Genomic DNA, 18,989 nt, shown 5'->3' on the forward strand with positions numbered 1-18,989 from the left:
TGAACATAAGACATAACATGGACATAAACATAGACATCATCACACCATATACAGATGGGCACATCTCGACCAAGGGTTGCCCAATCCCAAGGTTAACATAGGCATCATTATATACATCAACATAAACATAGACATCATACATGGGGACATTAGCCACTATGCCTCATAATGGACTAGCCATACATATAACATGACATACATGGTAACGTAAACATTCATGACATCACATAACATGGCTGAACATAGCCATCATTGGCTTCATGGTCTTCATCTTCATCTTCTTTTTGAGCTCCATCTTTGCCTTCATCGTAAGCTCCATATTCGTGGTCTTCATACATGTTGCTTTATCATCATAATCTTCATACATGTTGCTTTGTCATCATAATCTTCATCTTGGTCTTCGTCTTTCTCATGCGACTCCATCATCATAAGGCCATTCCTCAGCTTCACCCATGAGCATTCATGGATCTCATACATGGGACAATGCATAGATAGCATTCAAACATACATAGCATAGCATAAGGCATTTTGACATATCAAAACATATCATTGCATATATGTTATGACATATCAAAACATATCATCGTCTCATACACGGGACAATGCATAGCATAAGGAATTTTGACATATCAAAACATATCATTGTATATATCTTCATCATGAAATAACCTTGATATAGCATCATATGAACATGGTGTAATCCTGCATTGAAAAAATAGGCATGAAAAGTTATGGCTCTGGAACTTAATCCAGATCACGCAGCATGAGAAGTTTCAGCTTTGGAACTTCATCCGCATCAGGCATCCGGCTCAGGCATCTGAATATCAGGTATCTGGATATCACGCATTCGGCTGCTCTTAGGTTTAAGTGCTAATCAAAATTAGGACAGCTAATCCCAAAAATGTAGGCAAATATTTGAGTTGGCAATTTAGGCAGTTGCATACACAATTGAGTTTAGAGAATTTAGGGGCTAAGATAACATCAGAGGAGAGAGGGATTAAGTCCTTGATAATTGAGATTAATACCCTTAATTTAGGATTAATAAAACTGAAATAAAAATTTGATTGAACAGGATGTGCAGGTCTAGATCTCACAGAAGACTTTACCAAATTGAATTCTAACTTGACGAGCATGTCGGGGATGCTTGAAAACCTCTGGGGCTGTGTGGCATGGCGCCAAATCGAAGCAACGTAGCTGCCGTGTTCATTTCCCCCAAATTTGATGGTGTTATTTGCAGAGGCATTTTCGCTTAGCTGATGGTAAATCCTTCTAATTGCGTGCCCCTTGAGCAAATGGTCGAGCACATTGTTATTAGGAGCTCCTTCACCAGAGATTGTTTTCTTTTGCTACATGCTTTTTGTGGATAAAATGATTACTGCATAATTAAAAATCTAATTTCTCTATTATCAGATGCTAATTAGAATGAGTAGAAGAAAAGGCTATGGGGGTGGATAAAAAATGTGAAAATACATGATTAGTGCATGAAATTGACACTAATTATAATATTAATGATATTAATTAATGCTAATCATAAACCCACAATTTTCATCCGAAAAAATGAGCTTGTTACATCAATTTTATAGCTCATCAAGAGAGCACCTATAGCTCATCAAGAGAGCATCCAAATCCACAAATCTCCCCCTAATTCTCTCCATAAGCCTACCATAAATCACTCTACCCTTTTCTTAGAGTATCTTGATTCTCTCAATCATCGCATGTGCTATATGCTTTACATTATTGCATACATCATTTGGGTATCAACTTTTTCACCCTTTTCCCTCATGAAAAATGAACAAACAGAGGTATGTGATGTAGCCCCAAGGGGGGGAGTTTTTTAAAAGCAAAATTGGAAATTTAGAACTCTACTTGAGTAAGTCTTCCTTTGTTCCAATTGGGTCAAGATTGTTCATAGCCCTCTATCTAGGTCCACACGAGCCAACAATCACATATGGAATCATTCTAACTTGGGCAAGTAGGTCAAAGGGCTTTTGCAATGCCTTGGGACATTAGATGCAGGCACACTAGGCCTAAGCACTTTTTCAAAAACACGCTTAGAGTAAACACATGCCTCTCATAATTAAATCAAGCCATATGTGGACTACGTAAGGTCATTTTGGTAGACAACAAGTTCATAAAGTACCAGGTCCAATTGTAATGTGTGAACATATATGCATCTCTACTGAATAGGGTCCAATTGCAATGTGTGAACATATATGCATCTCTACTGAATAGGGTTCCAGAAGAAGGTATCCATGTGTCTCTTTATAAAAAAAATGCCTGCCAGTAAGGGAGGCTTCCTCAAGTCAGACTCCAAAAAGCTTTTGGGTATGCTTTATTAACACTATAACCTAGCCACCTATGAAGTATCATATCAAGTTGACAAGCCTAGCTATATGTTACCCTAAAGAGCCCTAATATTGGCATGTGTACAAATTTTGGGATAAAAAGTCAATCGACACTTAAATTTGACCCAAACTAGGCCTTACCCTTATCTGATGAGAGCAAGACTAAATATCAATATACTTAGCAATAAGGACTTCACACTTGTTAAATCTCAAGCAACTTTGGCAATTATAACATACTATTTTTAGCAAATTTGGGTTTAAACAGCCATTATAGCAAAACAAGATCAAGCAAGCTCCAACCTCACGCAAATTGGTTTGCGAAGAAGGTCAAAATGGATTTCAAAGGAAATGGGCCTTGGTACCATAATTATTTGGTGTACAGTCTACAAACCTATCAACCCTCCAGTCCATCGGACCACTAGAAGCAATTTGTCCAAGTAGCTGAAATAAGCAACAGATGCTACACACATGCAAATGACAAAGACCTATACAATATTGCTAATTTGGGGAACCTATTCTTATTTGATCTGTCATGGATCCAACTCTAGAAAAATAGAGTAAATAGGAATTTGCAAGAAAATAGAATATTCAAACTAAATAACTCATCATCAAAAGACCGTAAATTTAATATATTCAAGATTTGAATGAATAACAAAATACTTAGCTCACGGTGATGACTCAAACATTGGGTGCAATCATCCCCCCTCATGTGTGTGGCCTCTCCCCACGCATGAGTATTTATGTAATTCTCATTCCAAAATAGGCCATAGCCTCCAAAATATAAAAGGTGCTTTGCTTGCACGACACTCTCCTATGCTCAAAATAGAGTGTCCATAAATGAGGCTAGGGTTAAAGCATATCATGCTTTACAAAAATATTAAAGTTCAATTCTAAGCTTGATAAACCAAGGCTTTCCAAAATAAATCAAAATCTTGTTTACAAAAATGTGTGCCAACAAATAATAATGAGCGAATTCTCCTCAATCTTTTGAATCCTCTTCATCTATAAAATAACCAACAATAAATTGGTAAACAAATATTTCATAAGTATACAAACTATAACCACACACATGTTTGCCAAGCATAAGTAACCTAGGAATCACCCTTCCATACAAACCAACTATAACAAATATTAGAGATCCCATACGTGAATATATACCAAACATATTAATATTTATAATGGCATCACCCATGATATTAACATGATTTGGCTTAACGCAAAGATAATCCAAGAGTCCCTGAATTGTCTAAGAGGGTAGAATAATTAAGAGAGTTTAAAATATATTCCCATAACATTCCCTCTTGCTTGAGTTTGCAATTGCTCTCAATTGCAGGTTTGTTGAAAAGAACAGAGGATCTTAGGGAAAGCACGAAAGTATGTCTCAGGCACCCATCTTGCATCTTCATGAGGATGATTTTGAAAAGTCACCAAATATTTAATATATTGATTTTTAGTATGATTAATAATAGTATCTGGGATCAAAACTTCTTCCTCACCCTCAATAAGAGGTGGTTTCTCAAACACAAGATGATTGGGAAGTGATCCCTTGAAAGGTTTAAACACCCTCAAGTCTACGTTTCTCAATTCTCAAAAGTACATAATCTCTAATTTCAAAAGATATAGCTTTATGTTTACTGTTTTCTTTCTTAACATATTGTTCTTGAGCATGTACAATAGAATGTTTTGCATCATTCAAAATGCTACTGAAATAGATAGTGAATTGATCAGCAACTTTGATTTTGTGGGAAAGTTTAGCAACTAAAATAGGCAAAGGTTTTCCATACACAATTTCGAAAGGTACTCGTCCAATAGCCGAATGAGGAATATTATTGTAAGCAAATTGGAGAAGATGAATGTACTTATCCCATGAATTAGGTTGGGCAACATAATCTTGGAGATAGTGCTATTAGTAGCCTCAGTTTGTTCATTCATCTCTAGACGGAAAGTTGTGGAAAGATCTATCTTAGTGCCTAAGTTAGAGAAAAGAGTGATCCAAAAGTTACTGTAAAATCTAAAGTCTGTAAAATCTAAAGTCTTTGTAAAGAACAATGACTTTTGGCGATTCGTGATGTACAAAGATTTACTTCTTGACTTGCTGGAGAAGTCAAAGTTTTCTTACAAGGTAAGAAATAACCTTGCTTACTTAAACGATCAATTATAGTCCAAATCATGTCATTATGACTGAATGTAGTAGGCAATCCTGTAATGAAGTCCATAGATATTTATTTCAAAGTATCATTAGGAATTGGTAGAGGAGTAAGAAGTCCTTGGGTCTTACCTTTATAGCTTTTAATTTTTTGACAAATAGAACATTCATCCATAAATTTTAGTATATCTTGTTTAATATAAGGCCAAAAGAATTCTCTAGAGATTAATTGTAAAGTAGTTGAAACACACAATATATGTAAAATTTCTAACAAACTTCTTATAGTAGCTTCATAATCTAAGAAAAGATTGAAGTTCGTGAATATCACGCGATCTTGGACAATTAGCAATGCTTTTGATCTTTTTGGGCAATGCTTTCAATCTTTTTGGGGTCTACTCGAATACCATCAACATAAACAATGTGCCCTAAGTATTCAATTTCCTTTTGAAAGAATTTGCTCTTTTCAGAATCAACATAGAGCTGATTCTCTTGAAGAAGTGAGAACGCTTTTTCTAAATGCTGTTCATTTTGGTATTTTGAGAATATTCTATTCATCATTTTGTTGAAAATAGCCGGAGCATTAGTCAGACCGAATTGCATAACTAAAAACTCATTATCGGTTTAGGTTCTAAAAGTAGTCTTGAAGATATCCCCTTCATCCATTCGAATATGATGATAACCGGACTTGATTGCTAAAGACTTGTGCTCCCTTGAGTGTATCTAGCAAGTCATCCACTTGAGGTATCTGATGTCGATTCTTGATAGTAATCTTGTTTAGTGCACCAATAATCAATACATATTCAATATGTCCCTTTCTTCTTTTTAACGAGCAGATCTGGAGCACCAAATGGAGAGCTGTTGGATCTAACCAATTCTTTCTCTCTAAGAGTTCTTCAACTTGTCTTTGAATCTCTTTTTGCTTAAGCATGTTAACTCGGTATGGAGCTTTACATGGTGGAGAGTTTCCAGGGATTATTTCAATTCAATGGTCTTCTCAGCGAGATTTGGGTAAGCCAAGAGGTAGGTCATCCATAAAGCAGGTAGAGAACTTAGAGATGAAAGGGGTGCAGTAAGTTGGTTGACAAGAATAAAAAATGTCTTCTCCTTTTTCCTTACAATTCTTTTTGCTTGGGTATGAGTCAAAAGTGGACCTAAGTCACTCTTGGTCTGACATTGGAGGCAAATTTCTTTGTCACCTACCATTAACCACATGGTATGAGTTTCATAATCAATCTAGGGATTATGATCATGTCTCCATGGCATTCCTAAGGTAACATCAACACCTTGCAAAGGAGCCACTAGGAATGTTCTCTTTTCTTTTAGTGATTCCATTTTCGATTCTAAATCCTTAACCTCTTTAGTGCAGTTATACTTAGTACTTTGAAATGCAGCGTTCACTTTGTAACTAGAGTACAATGCATCTAGGTTAAGTGCTTTTAATGCTTTTTCAGAAATGAAATCATGAGAGCTACCATCATCCTGCAATATAGAAATTGATCTTCCTTTTATTATCTCTTGAATTTTCAATATAGCAAGAATTGAAACCTTACCTACATTTGAATAATCAAGATTAGGATTACCCTCTTGCTTGAAAGAATCATCGTCTTCCTTCTCAATAACGTTGAGTCGAGCCATAGATGCGGAGTTCTTCTTCTTCTTCTCGAAACAGTCTGGCACAAGGTGTCCTTCCTTGTAGTCACTGTGAGATACACCCCAAATATCATCTCAATTCAACATCTTTTGCAGCATACATGCTATTTTTGAGAGCAGACGACCAAATTAAGCAAGTTTTTAGGGTTAAATGTTCTATTTAATTATTTTCTTACTTAGTCATTACCCAAATCAATGTTTGTGAGTTGGAAGGTATTTTTGCTATTTTTGGGCTATTCTTTTAAAAAATATACATTTTTATGCATAAAAAGCATATAATGCATAAAAGGGGTTATATTATTATTATAATCCCCCTCCTAGAGCAAGAGAAAAACGTTTTTCATCTCTGGATTGCATCTTCCCTATGTTTTCCCTCTGGCATCTATTGTAGACACACTAGTAGCGAGCCCCACACACCCTAATGAGGCTAGTGCTCATCTACACTTATTGTTTCATTGCTTTTTCATTTAAAAAAGCCAATTAGGCCTAAAACGTAAAAATTGATGTTTTTTTACATTTTTAAATGATTTTCTCTACTTTTCCCACCATAAATGCATAAGATGGCAAGCTAAATTCAATTACAGATTATGGGGTACTTCTTGGAGGCTTCAAACTTTAAGATTTTAAACACTTCAATAAGTGAAGGTAAAGAGCCATCGAAACTCGCCACAAAAGTTGCACCATGTTTTTTAATTGGAACCTTGACCAAATCCTAAGTAGAAGTTGGGAAAGTTAAAGAATGCACAAACACTATCTTATCTTTTGACAACACTAAATGAATCGACATGGTCTAAGAGTAGCATTAGAGTGCAGACTCAAATATCAATGAAAACTTAGGCGAGCACGACTGAATTGAAAAAAAAAAGCCAAAAACAACGGCCATAAGTCCCGATGTGGATAAGCTGAATATAGATGTTGATGGGTGGGAAATCACGCACAATTACTCAAAATCCTAGCTTAGAGATGCAGGAAAACATGAGAAAAGGATCAAGGTGTGGAGAATGACATATGGGCCAAAAGAGGAATCGTGGGTCTTTGTTTACCATGCACCAACTTGTTATTCCATCTTCTAAGAGCTAGGAGTAACGGACAGGTTGCAAGCTATTGGATTAGGAGAAATGGTAGCCTCAATGAGTTTCGATTATGACATCCACACTTTTGACCCAGACTTGAATACAGGAATGGTAGAGCTTGGTGATGTTATAGCAAAGGTAGTAGAATTCTACAACAAGCTAGTTAGCATGAGTGTTTGGACTACCAATTGACTTGAAGCATGCCAAGTACATGGTGGAGGGAATGAACATTCACAACTATGTCAAAAGCAAGAAAGTGAGTAATGTAAGGATTCTGTTTGAAGTCATTTTGGACGAAGGCCTGTGGAACGCTAGCAAAGCTTTAAATTGAGGTGAAATACTTAAATAGACATATTAGGATTTCCCCTAGGAACTTTGCTTCATTTAGAAGAGAAGATCTCTTCGAACAAATGCTAGACAAGCTATATCTGGAGGTCATCAAAGAAGGTAACCCACCCATGCTATTCTTTAATGCTCTCATGAGATTACCACTTTTGATCCCACTGCAATCTAGAATAGGAGTCCTAACACCTACTATGCAAATGATAGTCCATAGACCCTACTTAGTTTATCCCCCTACTAATATTAAAGAATATGGAAGGGAGTAGACTTATGGGGAACCATTAGCTAAGGGTATGTCTCCTAGGAACCCTCACCTGGTTGACTTTTATTAGATGTACTGTTGCCTTCCTGATAGAATTCACATTTGAGAGGTGGAAGAAAGAGCATCTATTAGGGGAGGATACACAGTGCCACAATGGTACAGTCAAAGGTCTAAAGGATGGGAAGGAGAGAAACCAGAGTGGAGGACACCTTACTTAAAGATAGAACATTATCCCTATGCTTATTACAATTCCTCCAGGAGCATAAGAATTAACTTGTGCTATGTGCCTTTTCCAAGAAGGTGGACTCAGAAGGTGTTTGCTGCTGACAAAAGAAAGAAGAACCCTCATTGCATCTTTAATTATCATTTGTTTAACCATTTTATCTTTGTGCCAACATTTGAGACTAAGATATCTTGAGTCGAGACAAATACTTGACCCTTCATTTGTGGCCAACCACCACCACGTTCCTTCGATTAAGTTACCTTAATTGATCTTCCAATCAAAGGAATCAGATGGAAAAAAGAGGAACTCTTGTATGACTTAAATAAACAGTCAAATGAAGATCACATGGATTTCTAGTTCCATAAATTAAATTACCCTAATTGATCTTCCAATCAAAGGAAACAGATGGAAAAGGAGGAACTCTTGTATGACTTAATTATAAAAGTCATAAAAGATTATCCACTCACACACTGCATCGAGCACCCCAACGATAAGTATTTCTACTCTAATCTCTAACAAATTGTCTGTGTGAGTACAATGCATTCTAGTGTGTTCTTGGGACATGGGTTTTTGACTTAACATGCTCCATGGAACAAAAGGGGACCACACCTTATGCAACATGTTCATGGGATTTGGGCTTAACATGCTCCATGGAACAAAAGGGGGTTGCACCTCATGCAACATGTTCATGGACAAAAGAGGATTGCACCTCATGCAACATGTTCATGGAACAAAAGAGGATCGCACCTCATGCAACATTGTCATGGAACAAAAGAGGATCACCCCTCATAAAACTTGTTCATGGAACAAAAAAGGTCCTCTTTTGCTCCATGGAACAAAAGAGGACCGGATCTCATGCAACACATTCATGTGGGAAAGGGGTTTACAATGACACATGGTTGATTACAAGTGTAAAAATGGGGGAAAATTAGATTGGATTTGAGATATTTGGGGTAAAAGGGGGCACATTCCCCCCTTTTTTCCATTTTTTTGGTTAAAAAACTAGGTGAAAATTGGATGGGATTTGAGATTTTAGGAAAAAACAGGGCATGCACTCCATATTTTTCTAGAATTAAAAAAATTGGATGGGATTTGATATCTTTTTTCATAATTGTAAAAATTGGGCAAAGATTGGGGATGGGATTTGTGACACTTGGAAGAGATTTGTCATCTTTTTTTTGAGATACTTAGAAGAGTTGTGTCCTCTTTTATTTTTTAAAATTATAAAAAATGGTGAAAATTAGATGAGATTTAAGATATTTGGGAGAAAAAAAGAAGGAAACATATCGGGATTGTCTCGAGAAGATGACATGATAACATTTGCATTTGAGCATCTTTTATCTTCTCAAAATTGGCATGAAAGGATCATTTTAATATATAATTTTGAAGGGATTTTTTCTTGACATAGCAGACAATAGTGGTGTGTGTCATTAATGACACTTGCTTTAGTACTATCTATGCTTGCTACCATTAGGTAGGGATGCTTAGAGAAAATATTTATGTAGCCATGATTCGACAAATTTGCGATAATAAATAGGTTCTAAATATATGCATTTGTTCCTAGATACTCCATAACTCACGGATAAATTTTTAGAGCTATTAGTTTTTTTATCTCTTGAACCCAGATCCTTATCTCTCCTAACTTTAATAATGGCAGATGGCATCATAGGACTCGTCGTGCGAGAAATGGAGTACTGAACCCAGACATATTTGAGAAAGAAAAAGAAAATATTGTACAAAAATAAGATTGAAATATAAACAAATCTTTCTCTTTTGCTGAGCATTGTCTTTCAATTCAGAATGTTAAACGTATAGATGTGTGACATAATAATGGCCCAGCATCAACAGATCATTGATCATGAATATCAAGCCATTGGCGTTGCTTTCTACTATATGACGAACAATAAAGTACATATTATCTCGAGTTTAGAGAATATCATTTTGGACAGACTTACCACGAACTCTTATGGCCTTATCGTTGGATTGATGCAGAGGAAAAATTCATCGTTAAAATTAGCTTGTCTGGCCATCTATCTCGGGATGATAAGCAGTACTGAGATCTAAGGAAGTTGTTTCTTCCTTTCTATGTTTTCAACCTAATTTTAGCTATGATTATCTTTGGATTGATGCAGAGGAAAAATTCATCATTGAGATTAGCTTGGATTTTCTTCCTTTCTATTTTTTCAACTTGAATTTATCAAGAAACCCAATTTAGTTAAGGAATATAGGATCCGAGGAAGAAGTCAACACTCCCTCGATGAATATTTGTCTAGGTTAAATCATTTGAGTTTGATCTTTCCTATAAAAAATTTGTAAATAAGGGACAATATCAAAATTTTTGCTTCTTTGGAAGAAGGGATTAGATTTCCCTATTGTAATTTAATAAGAAAATTGAGTAAATAAAGATATCTTCACCTTTACTCGAGATGCCTGTCTCTAAGCTTTAAATGCCTGTCTCTAAGCTTTAAATGCGTGATTATTTTTTAAAAATTGTCATCATGAGTCATGTAGGCAAATAAGAACTTGATAGCAATATATCTGTGAAGCTCTACACAAATCTCAGCTAGGACCTTTCGTGGGGGGGCGAAGGAAGTAATGTGGCAAAAAATGTTCATAACTAGGTAGATGCAATGGATGAATATTTTTATATTACCGATTACAATGAACGAAGTAAAATGGCCTTGGCCCCGGCTCATTCAAGAAGCTGGAAGAATCATGTTTAGGAAAACCATCTAAATCTAGATCAACTAAAATGGGATGATTTAAAGGTATATATGTTTCGAAGGTATTGTCCACCAAGATATGAAGAGGACAAGATGAACAAATTCTTAGAATTATCTTAGGATGGTATATCTATCGATGCATATCATCAAGCTTATGCAACTTTAATGCTGTTGGCTCCATCTATGGACGATAAACTGGTTAAGAATGCTAAGCCAGACTCTATATAGCAGAAGCAGTGTGTATTGTAGAAGACTTTGCCAAAGTTTTTGAGAAGGAGAACCCTCAATCTAAAGGATGCCCCTGATTTCTCCAAAGAGAACATCATTCCTAGTTGAGAACTAAAATCTACCCCAAGTCAAAGAAAAATAAAACTCAAAATCTGAACTAAGATTTTCAAAATATGGGGCCAAGAAGAGGAAGTTCCCAAGTATCCTACGGATCCTTTTGCAACAGGTTAGAAGAGAGCAAAGATGCTATAGATGTTAGTAGCTACTAGGGCATATTATGAGTGGACGTCCTAATATGCCTATTATCATTTACTTGATACAAAGCACTATGAAACCTCACTTTTAAAGGTTAGAGGGGCGATGAGTGTTTAAAGTAATTAGAGACCTCGTGCACCTGCCTAAGGTTACCAAGGACCTTCACCCCGAAATTGGGGGAATCAGAGAAGAAATTTTCGAGCTCAGTTACTTGTGAAAGTTAGAGATAGATAAGAGTTAGGGTAAACCCATGTAAGTTGAATCGGCTAGTGAGAAACTTTTGCTCACACTTCATGAGATGGACAATCTCAAGTTTACTGTAGATGGGAACTCCATTGAATGCAAATTTAAAGTCTCGCCCTTAGGATTTTGTGATGGAATTCTCAGAATGGATTGGGTCATCCTAAGTTGGTGGATCTAGTTCTCATGTTTGGTGGCTTTAAGTGTTTGATTTTCATGATGTAATTCTCACATTTGGTGGCTTCAAGAGGGGCTAATTTGCATGCATGCTATAGCCCTTCTCTACTCATCATCATGGACTCAACACTAAAGGAATTCCAAGTTGCATATAAGTCTATTGTATTTCATGGATGGTTACCATGTGTTCCTTTCAACTTTAGTTCTTCTATGCTCTCAAATACTTCAAAATCAATAATGGCCACTCTTGTAAATTTTAGGGTTCCTTACGAGTCATTGATATAGGAAGGATGGATTAACATTAACATTCTATTTAAGCTAGCTTAGTCATGCCATGCTTGACATTGCCGTACATTGTTATTTTGGTTCTATCACTTGGTTGAATCATTTGAAGATACGTGACAATCACTTATCATTTCAGACTATGGATCTGTGTCTCGAGTACTCTGTTTTCTGTAGTAAACTTGAATTTTAATGCTTCTATACCTCTAGACTCATTGAAATGAGTACGGCTGCAAGGAAGGTGAACGAACTACCATCAACGTTCATCAGTGGATTCTGTGGTTTTTTCCTTCAAGCCTAATATGCATTTTACTCTTCTCGACCTTGAGAAGCTATTTGTGTCTATTATAGGACATTGCCCTTGAAAAACAGTTTTTGTCATATTGAGATACCAAACGAATGTTAAAAGTCACTGAACTGAACCAATATGCAGGCATTCTGCATATATTTTCAGACGCTCAAATAGACCCAGAACAAAATCATGGCCATTTCAAGATAGAATTTACTTCAAAAATGTCAGTTACGAAGAATTCTGTGAATCCCAAAATGAGTCTCCTCCCTTCTAGATAGGATCATTGAAGTGGCATTTTACACTCAGGCTGAGGTTATAAAACCTCCTTGTGATTCACCAGGTTCTTCCCAATTGAGATGCTAGAAAAATTGTAATGAAGAGAAACTCGACTAAGAGAGGTAAACAGCCTCCAATAATGCGAAATACTACCTGGAATTACTTTGCATTAGCACCATCGTCCAATTGTAGCTAACTCAAGGTCTGTGACACAGCTTTGACCCATAAGCTACGCTATCCAATCCTCTACTAGGCAACAGAGGGCAAGGAACACAAGGAAATTAATAGCGAGAGCAGAAAGAAGCCCAGCAATGCCTACTCGAAGGAAACTACAGCTGCTGCACTGCTGTGTATACATGTCTACATTCGTGTCATGATACATGTGGACAGTGTATTAGAACAAAACAATCACAGCATTTTGAACAAACATGGGTGCATTCCAATCAAGAACCATGGTGTGACATTATGAAGAGCCATCAAGAAACAAGACAGACGTGTCTGCAGCTTCGAATTAGTAGAAGCTGAGACGCAAGTGGGAGTCCTGGATTACAATGTGTTATGCCAACAAGCTCCGTAAAATAACTATTTGTTAAGGTGACCCACTGGTATAGAACACATGCAAGGCCCTTTTAATAGCACACATCCATCCTGAGACAGCCATTCTCCCCCCAAAAAAAAACAGAAGAATTAGCTGCTCATAATTTACAAAGTGTCATTGACCTCATGTCGAGGCTCACAATAAACAAGTTATGATTACAAAAGCTATCTGATATGCGTCCGCCCTAGGGACCAAACTCCATTATCCCGTACATCACTCTGCAAAATGTGGAGCAGCATAAACCTTACGACAATGTCATGCAGTTGAAAGCAATACACTACTTAGATTTACAATCATCAAAGAATTATTGCCTTACAGGTCTGCCTGTATATCAGCGTGGGTGTGCGTGCACATCCACACACATACACATGCATGCATGTGCCATGAATGCTCTCTCTCTCACACACATGCACGCACACATACATACTATATCTGTACATGTTTATATAACTGCACATGCGCATGCGCATGCCCCCACGCGCACGTGCACACGCACACGCACACACATTTCAGAGCTGAAATACCACTTCACCTGAGATTTTGGAGAAGGGAAAACTGTCCAAAATCTGAGGGTCTCGTCGCCTGCACCAGTCACAATTGTCTGTACAGCAGTAAAAACAACACATAAACCAAACCACCATTTGTGAGTGCAAAAGATGGACAAACATTTGTCTGTTAAAAAAAACAATTTATGGTAATCACCTGACCATCTGGTGATATTGCAAGATATAGTACTCTATAAGTATGCCCTGTCAAAGTTGCGAGCTGCACAAAGACAGCAAGAAAGTTTTAAAAAAACATCTGCTACCATCATATCCAAGCACAGATCCTGAGAGCACCCGGAGAAACAGAAACACTCTTGTGAGAGCTTGCCTTTGACATTGCTGGGTAGCGCCAAACAATAATTTGATTTTGAGAATATCCATGTGTGCTGACAAGTTCATTGACATTCTTTGACCACACAAGATTGCAGACCTATACAGATCCAAAAGTAGAGACCAATGAGTTGATACTGAATTCACCACCCACAACTTGATACTACTATACTCCCCTACCAAGTCTACAATGTCCTTGCACTCAAACTAAGGGACTTTACAGGCATCCCACACCCAGGCAGACTTGCATGGCCATGAGGGCAACAGGTGGCCATGATGTCCCCTTTTCAGAGGCCTTCCTCATGCCCATAAAGCCCCTAAGTACCATAAACAAGATTAAACAGCACAAATTGAAACCCAATAGAATTGAGATGATACCTGGCTTCCCGTATCAACACAATTTAGGTGTGAGTTGGTTGCTGTGTTCCAGAACCGTATGCATCTATCAGCAGTACCACCACCAGAGGCCAGAAGCCCATGCTGGTGAGGAGACCATGTGATTGCTTTCACGGCAGCCGTATGTTCACTGAACTTCAGCATAGGTTGCGTCCCTTGTTGTCCCCAAACAAACAGCTGCAAGCAGATATTATCAGTCATAGGCAATTAACACTGAATGATTATCCATTATTATCAGTCGTGGGCAATTAACACTAATAACACTGAATAATCAATCATCCACTATTATCAGTCAGGGGCAATTAACACTGAATAATCATCCATAATGTGTGGTATGATGACTTTAATGGTTTAATCCATTAATAAGGAGAGAATATTTTTAAATGATGTGAAAAGCTTAAGTTTGGGTAGTGTTGATGCTAAAAATAAGGTGCTTTTAAAAAGCACATCTATTAATTTAGAAATATAAGTGTTATTTTCACATGTCATCAGGTTGTAGTGTAAGTAGTAGAGCTCGTGAGTTATAAATTATAATGCCTGCACCTGAATTCAAATCCCCATGCTCTCAATTTTATGTGTGAGAGTGTGGGTTTCACCAATTGGACCTAAAATTTCTCCTTGGTGGGAACAATTTCCCATGGTCTAATTAATAGAACAGGCAATTAACACTCTGCTAAACAGAATAATCATCCATATAAGGGGAATTAACAATAATAAAGACAAACATCATCCATATAGGGAGGAATCGAACTACCTGATTGTCATTTCCTCCTGATGCAAGCTCCCTGTCGTCGTATGACCACTTTAGTCCACACACCTGAACACAAAGGGACCTTTGACTTAGTTTGAATGCAACCATGTGATAGGAAAGACGCAAAACCCATATTGGCACCCACTTCAGACTTGTGCCCAGCAAGTTTGCCGACGAAATCCTCTTGAACGCGGACATCACGCTGTAAAATGCTCCGGTCACGGCTACCCGAAGACAAGATATGCGAGCTCCATGCTAAGGTTCCTACCCTAGTCCGGTGGCCTCCCATAGTCCTTACTTTCTTGCAGCGTGCAGCATCCCAGATCTGCAACCATGCAAATCAAGACGGAAATGTGCCAGCATTAATAAACCAGTCATCATGGTCAAAGACATCTCAGCAAATGTATGAAACAACTCGGTCTAAGAGTCATTATAGGCATCTCCCCTGCCCACCTTCGGACATGCAGGGGTTAGACAAGGGAGATCCCATCCATGAAAGGGACATGCAGGTGAGATCTCCCCTTTTACCAGGGGGGAAGGTGTATCTGTAAAGCCCCTAATATAGCAATATTTATTATGATCACAAAGTACGAAATACAGCTTACCTGTACCTCACCGAGATTTGTGCCAACTGCCAAATACGTCCCCCTCTGGGTCCATCCAACTGAGCAAACAGTGTCACTTGGACCTAGGTCGCAAAGCTTTGTTACCTGAAGGACGAGTTCAGTAAGCAAGCTTTTCTCCTTCCACACCAAGAAGTTGTTGAGGAATTTCACCGTACCTTGCTTGTGCAAGCACTCCAAAGGTAAACACACGTTCCCAAGCCTACTGACAAGACGTTATGTGACGACCAGTCTACTAAGTTGAGGTAGAAATCATCTTGTAAGGCTGGTGCATCAAGTACCTGCAATCAGGTAGGTGCAGCTCATGTTACACGAAATTGCCAGAAATTCCAACACCAAAGATGAGAACTTACTACTTTGGGGCCATGCCACGTGCATCATCCCCAGACAAGGATAGTGTGTCAAGACTAATCGGGAATACTCGGGTTAAGGTGGAACAAACAGCTGATATTAAGCCCAATTGTGCAGCTCTCTGATTGATCAAATCCTTGTGCTAACCCGAGTACAAAAGAGAAGATTCTGCTGACTTATTACCTAACCACTATGCTGGAGGAGATTGTGCCTGCGTTAATGCCCTCCTGCTAGCAACAGACAGATCCTGCATTCAGCCAGGTGTAGCCTGCAACAGAGCTCTTACAGTAAGGTTGGCAGCTGTAACCTTTGCTCCTATGCATGTTTAGGGGGTAAGGAGGGGGTAAGGAGGGGGTAAGGATATCACCTAGAACTTGTCCTAGGCTAGGGTCTAGAGGAGACGCCTATGTGTATGTCATGTTTGGGGACTACCAACTCACTAGGAGCTTTTATAGCTCTGGGCTGCATGGTCTTGATAACCGTTGGTCCGTGAATCCCCTCTATAAAGCCCTGATCATGTGACATGGGCCCCAAGAGTAAGGGAAGATTAAAGGCATAGGCATGGTGCTGACCTATGCATTTAAGGGCCAAGACATAGGCATGGTGTTGAGCTATGTGTTAAGCAATAGGTGTGGCGTTGAGCTATGCATGAAGGCATATCCATCATACCGAGCTATGCATTAAGGCATACGCACATTTTATGTATAAACTGTGAGCATTATGCACATTTTATATCTAAAGCTATGAGCATTGCTCTGAGCGTGTGCACCTCATGTGCATGTGCACATTCATGTATAAGGCCATGTGCATGGTGCTAAGTTTTCCTGGGTCTGAGATGTATGTGGTGCCAAGTTTCTCTATGCTGAGATGCATGCATAAAGCCATGTCCATGGTGCAGGATTTTCTCTTGCTCTATAACGCATGCAGAAAGCCATATGCATGGTGCTAAGTTTCCCTTGGTCTGAATGTATGAATTGAAGGCATTCAAAGAGAATATGGCTATGGTTCTGGACGAAAATACCTTGTAAGGGGAGCGAGGAATCTTGCGGGGGGCCTTCCTTGGGCTTGATAGAGTTCCTGCAAGCGCTCCGTCTACCCCAACAGGAGACAGAGAGTAGGGCGATTCAGGCTTCGTATTTGATCCGCCACCACGAAGATCTGTCTTGAATCTGAATATGTTCTTGCTGGGGCTAATAGGGGAATGCTTCAAGTCCCTGGATGTCAACTTCTCAGGAGTGGATGGAGAGTGAGGCCCAGCAATCTCTGCTCCGAAAAGCTCTGTTCTGAGCAGCATAGAATAGGCCGCGGCTCCATCCTCACGGCCATCGCTGAACAGTGTAGAGAAAGCTCCCGAGGGCGATTTCTCCAACAAAGCGAAGCTGCTGAGATTCGAACCTGACCTGCTTGGGATGAACCGATCGCTGTAGGAGGTGCGCGATGGAGAAGGGGTGCTGAGGCCGGCGACAGATTGCTGCTTCAATGGAGAAGATGGGGGAGGGTTACGGTTACAGTTGAGATTGGGGCTTAAGTTAGGGATAGAAGGATTTGGACTCGAAGCTATGGTGGTGTCCACACGCAGAGAGACTCCATCGGGTAAGCTGAGGTAGGCTCTTGTCCTTGACACACTGGCGGAGCTTGCAATGTCTGCTGCATTCTCCTCTATTGTGGGGTTGTCCATGGGATAGCATAGAGAGGGCGCATCAGAGCTTGCGATGGTATTGTGCTGGATTATACGCGGACGGGGACATGGTAGAAAAGAGAGATGAAAACAGAGAAGCAACGAAACAGGCCTAGGATTTGTTGGTTGCCGTACCCTTCCGGGGGTTTAGCCTTCACACAAGAAGAATAGACTTCCCAGACGATCTCCTTTCTTCTTCTTACATGGCACCAAAAGTTGTTTTGCATTTCCATTAAATATATGGGGTGAGTTTTTCAAGAGTATTTTTTAAAGGTTTTCTTTTAGTCTGCAATGATTAATGCTTAAAAAGGCACAGAAATGATGACCCTCTTTGTCCTTTTTTGGGACTGATAATTATATATATATATATAAATCAGCAACAAGTTCATTACATCAGCATAAAACCCAAAGGGTGACACCTACTTATCTCTAGACCAACACCTCTATTTTCCATTTTTTAACAGCTTACATAGCAAATTCCATCTATCATCCTCATTTACAAAAGAGGATTGCTCCCAAGACACTTTATAATCCAGCAAAATACAAGCCTCCATTAAAGCTTCTGTAGTGCATCCTCTAGGAGTCTGCTTTTCCAACACCTCTGCCTTGCGTGGCCGGATCTTTATAGCGGGTCTTGTCCCCACTGGGTTCTCTATGAAGGCCACAAACGTATGTCTTATCTGCTTCTCTTTCAAGTACCATCTTCTAGTCTTGGGACCAATCCTTAGTTGTTTGGGCTTCACATCCAAAGACACATGCAATCGTAATAACTCCAAGTTAGGTTTCCCTAGTATGCCAGAGGGATCCCAGCCAAGGCAGTAGTCAATTGATGCCATTCTGCATTCTCAGTAACAACAATTTTGGGCCATCAATTTCAATCTTGTTTACACAAATTACATATCTACACATATATACACATATATGCATTAATCCTATCAAATCTAGCCCAACATCCAGTACTTTTTGAAACACCACACAATTCCTAGAAGTCTCTAGATTTCCCATAGACAGCAAGCCTTGATTATATTGAATAGAACCTCTGTTTGCTCCTCAACAACAGACCATTTACCCAGTATCCAATCCCCCCACTCTGTCTGCAAACCCGGCCCATGCTGTATCCATTTCATTAATTTCCCCCATGCTCCTCTGATGGTGGCTGGACAACTCCAGAAAGCATGCTTACCATCCTCTAAGGTAGATCTG

General features: G+C 38.9%; 1 protein-coding gene and 1 long non-coding RNA gene across 2 annotated transcripts; both read right to left on the minus strand.

Moving 5' to 3' along the window:
* Positions 1–1,606, minus strand: LOC147628874 (uncharacterized). The gene is made up of 2 exons (XR_015267986.1): positions 1,107–1,606; positions 1–832 (listed from the first exon to the last, which is right to left on the minus strand). It is a non-coding gene; the product is annotated as an uncharacterized LOC147628874 (long non-coding RNA).
* An 11,343-nt stretch (positions 1,607–12,949) lies between these two features.
* LOC147628875 (B-type cell cycle switch protein ccs52A-like) lies at positions 12,950–17,967 on the minus strand. Its single transcript, XM_086812047.1, has 10 exons — positions 17,130–17,967; positions 15,916–16,038; positions 15,740–15,844; positions 15,280–15,459; positions 15,138–15,200; positions 14,366–14,560; positions 13,986–14,087; positions 13,815–13,877; positions 13,645–13,713; positions 12,950–13,330 (listed from the first exon to the last, which is right to left on the minus strand). Exons 1-10 carry the CDS (start codon positions 17,784–17,786, stop codon positions 13,277–13,279), a joined length of 1,611 nt encoding a protein of 536 aa, XP_086668173.1. The 5' UTR covers positions 17,787–17,967; the 3' UTR covers positions 12,950–13,276.
* Between the last annotated feature and the right edge of the window lie 1,022 nt (positions 17,968–18,989).

This window comes from Cibotium barometz, chromosome 18, assembly GCF_041138505.1.
Source record: "Cibotium barometz isolate CiBa-2024 chromosome 18, ASM4113850v1, whole genome shotgun sequence".
NCBI classification, from domain to species: domain Eukaryota; kingdom Viridiplantae; phylum Streptophyta; class Polypodiopsida; order Cyatheales; family Cibotiaceae; genus Cibotium; species Cibotium barometz.

Coding starts and splice junctions, on each gene's coding strand:
- LOC147628875 (XM_086812047.1), bottom strand. CDS start 17,786: ATGGACAACCCCACAATAGAGGAGAATGCAGCAGACATTGCAAGCTCC. Junction 15,845..15,915: donor GGAGTGCTTGCACAAGCAAG/GTACGGTGAAAT, acceptor CTCGTCCTTCAG/GTAACAAAGCTTTGCGACCT. Junction 13,878..13,985: donor GCTACCCAGCAATGTCAAAG/GCAAGCTCTCAC, acceptor GTCTTTGTGCAG/CTCGCAACTTTGACAGGGCA.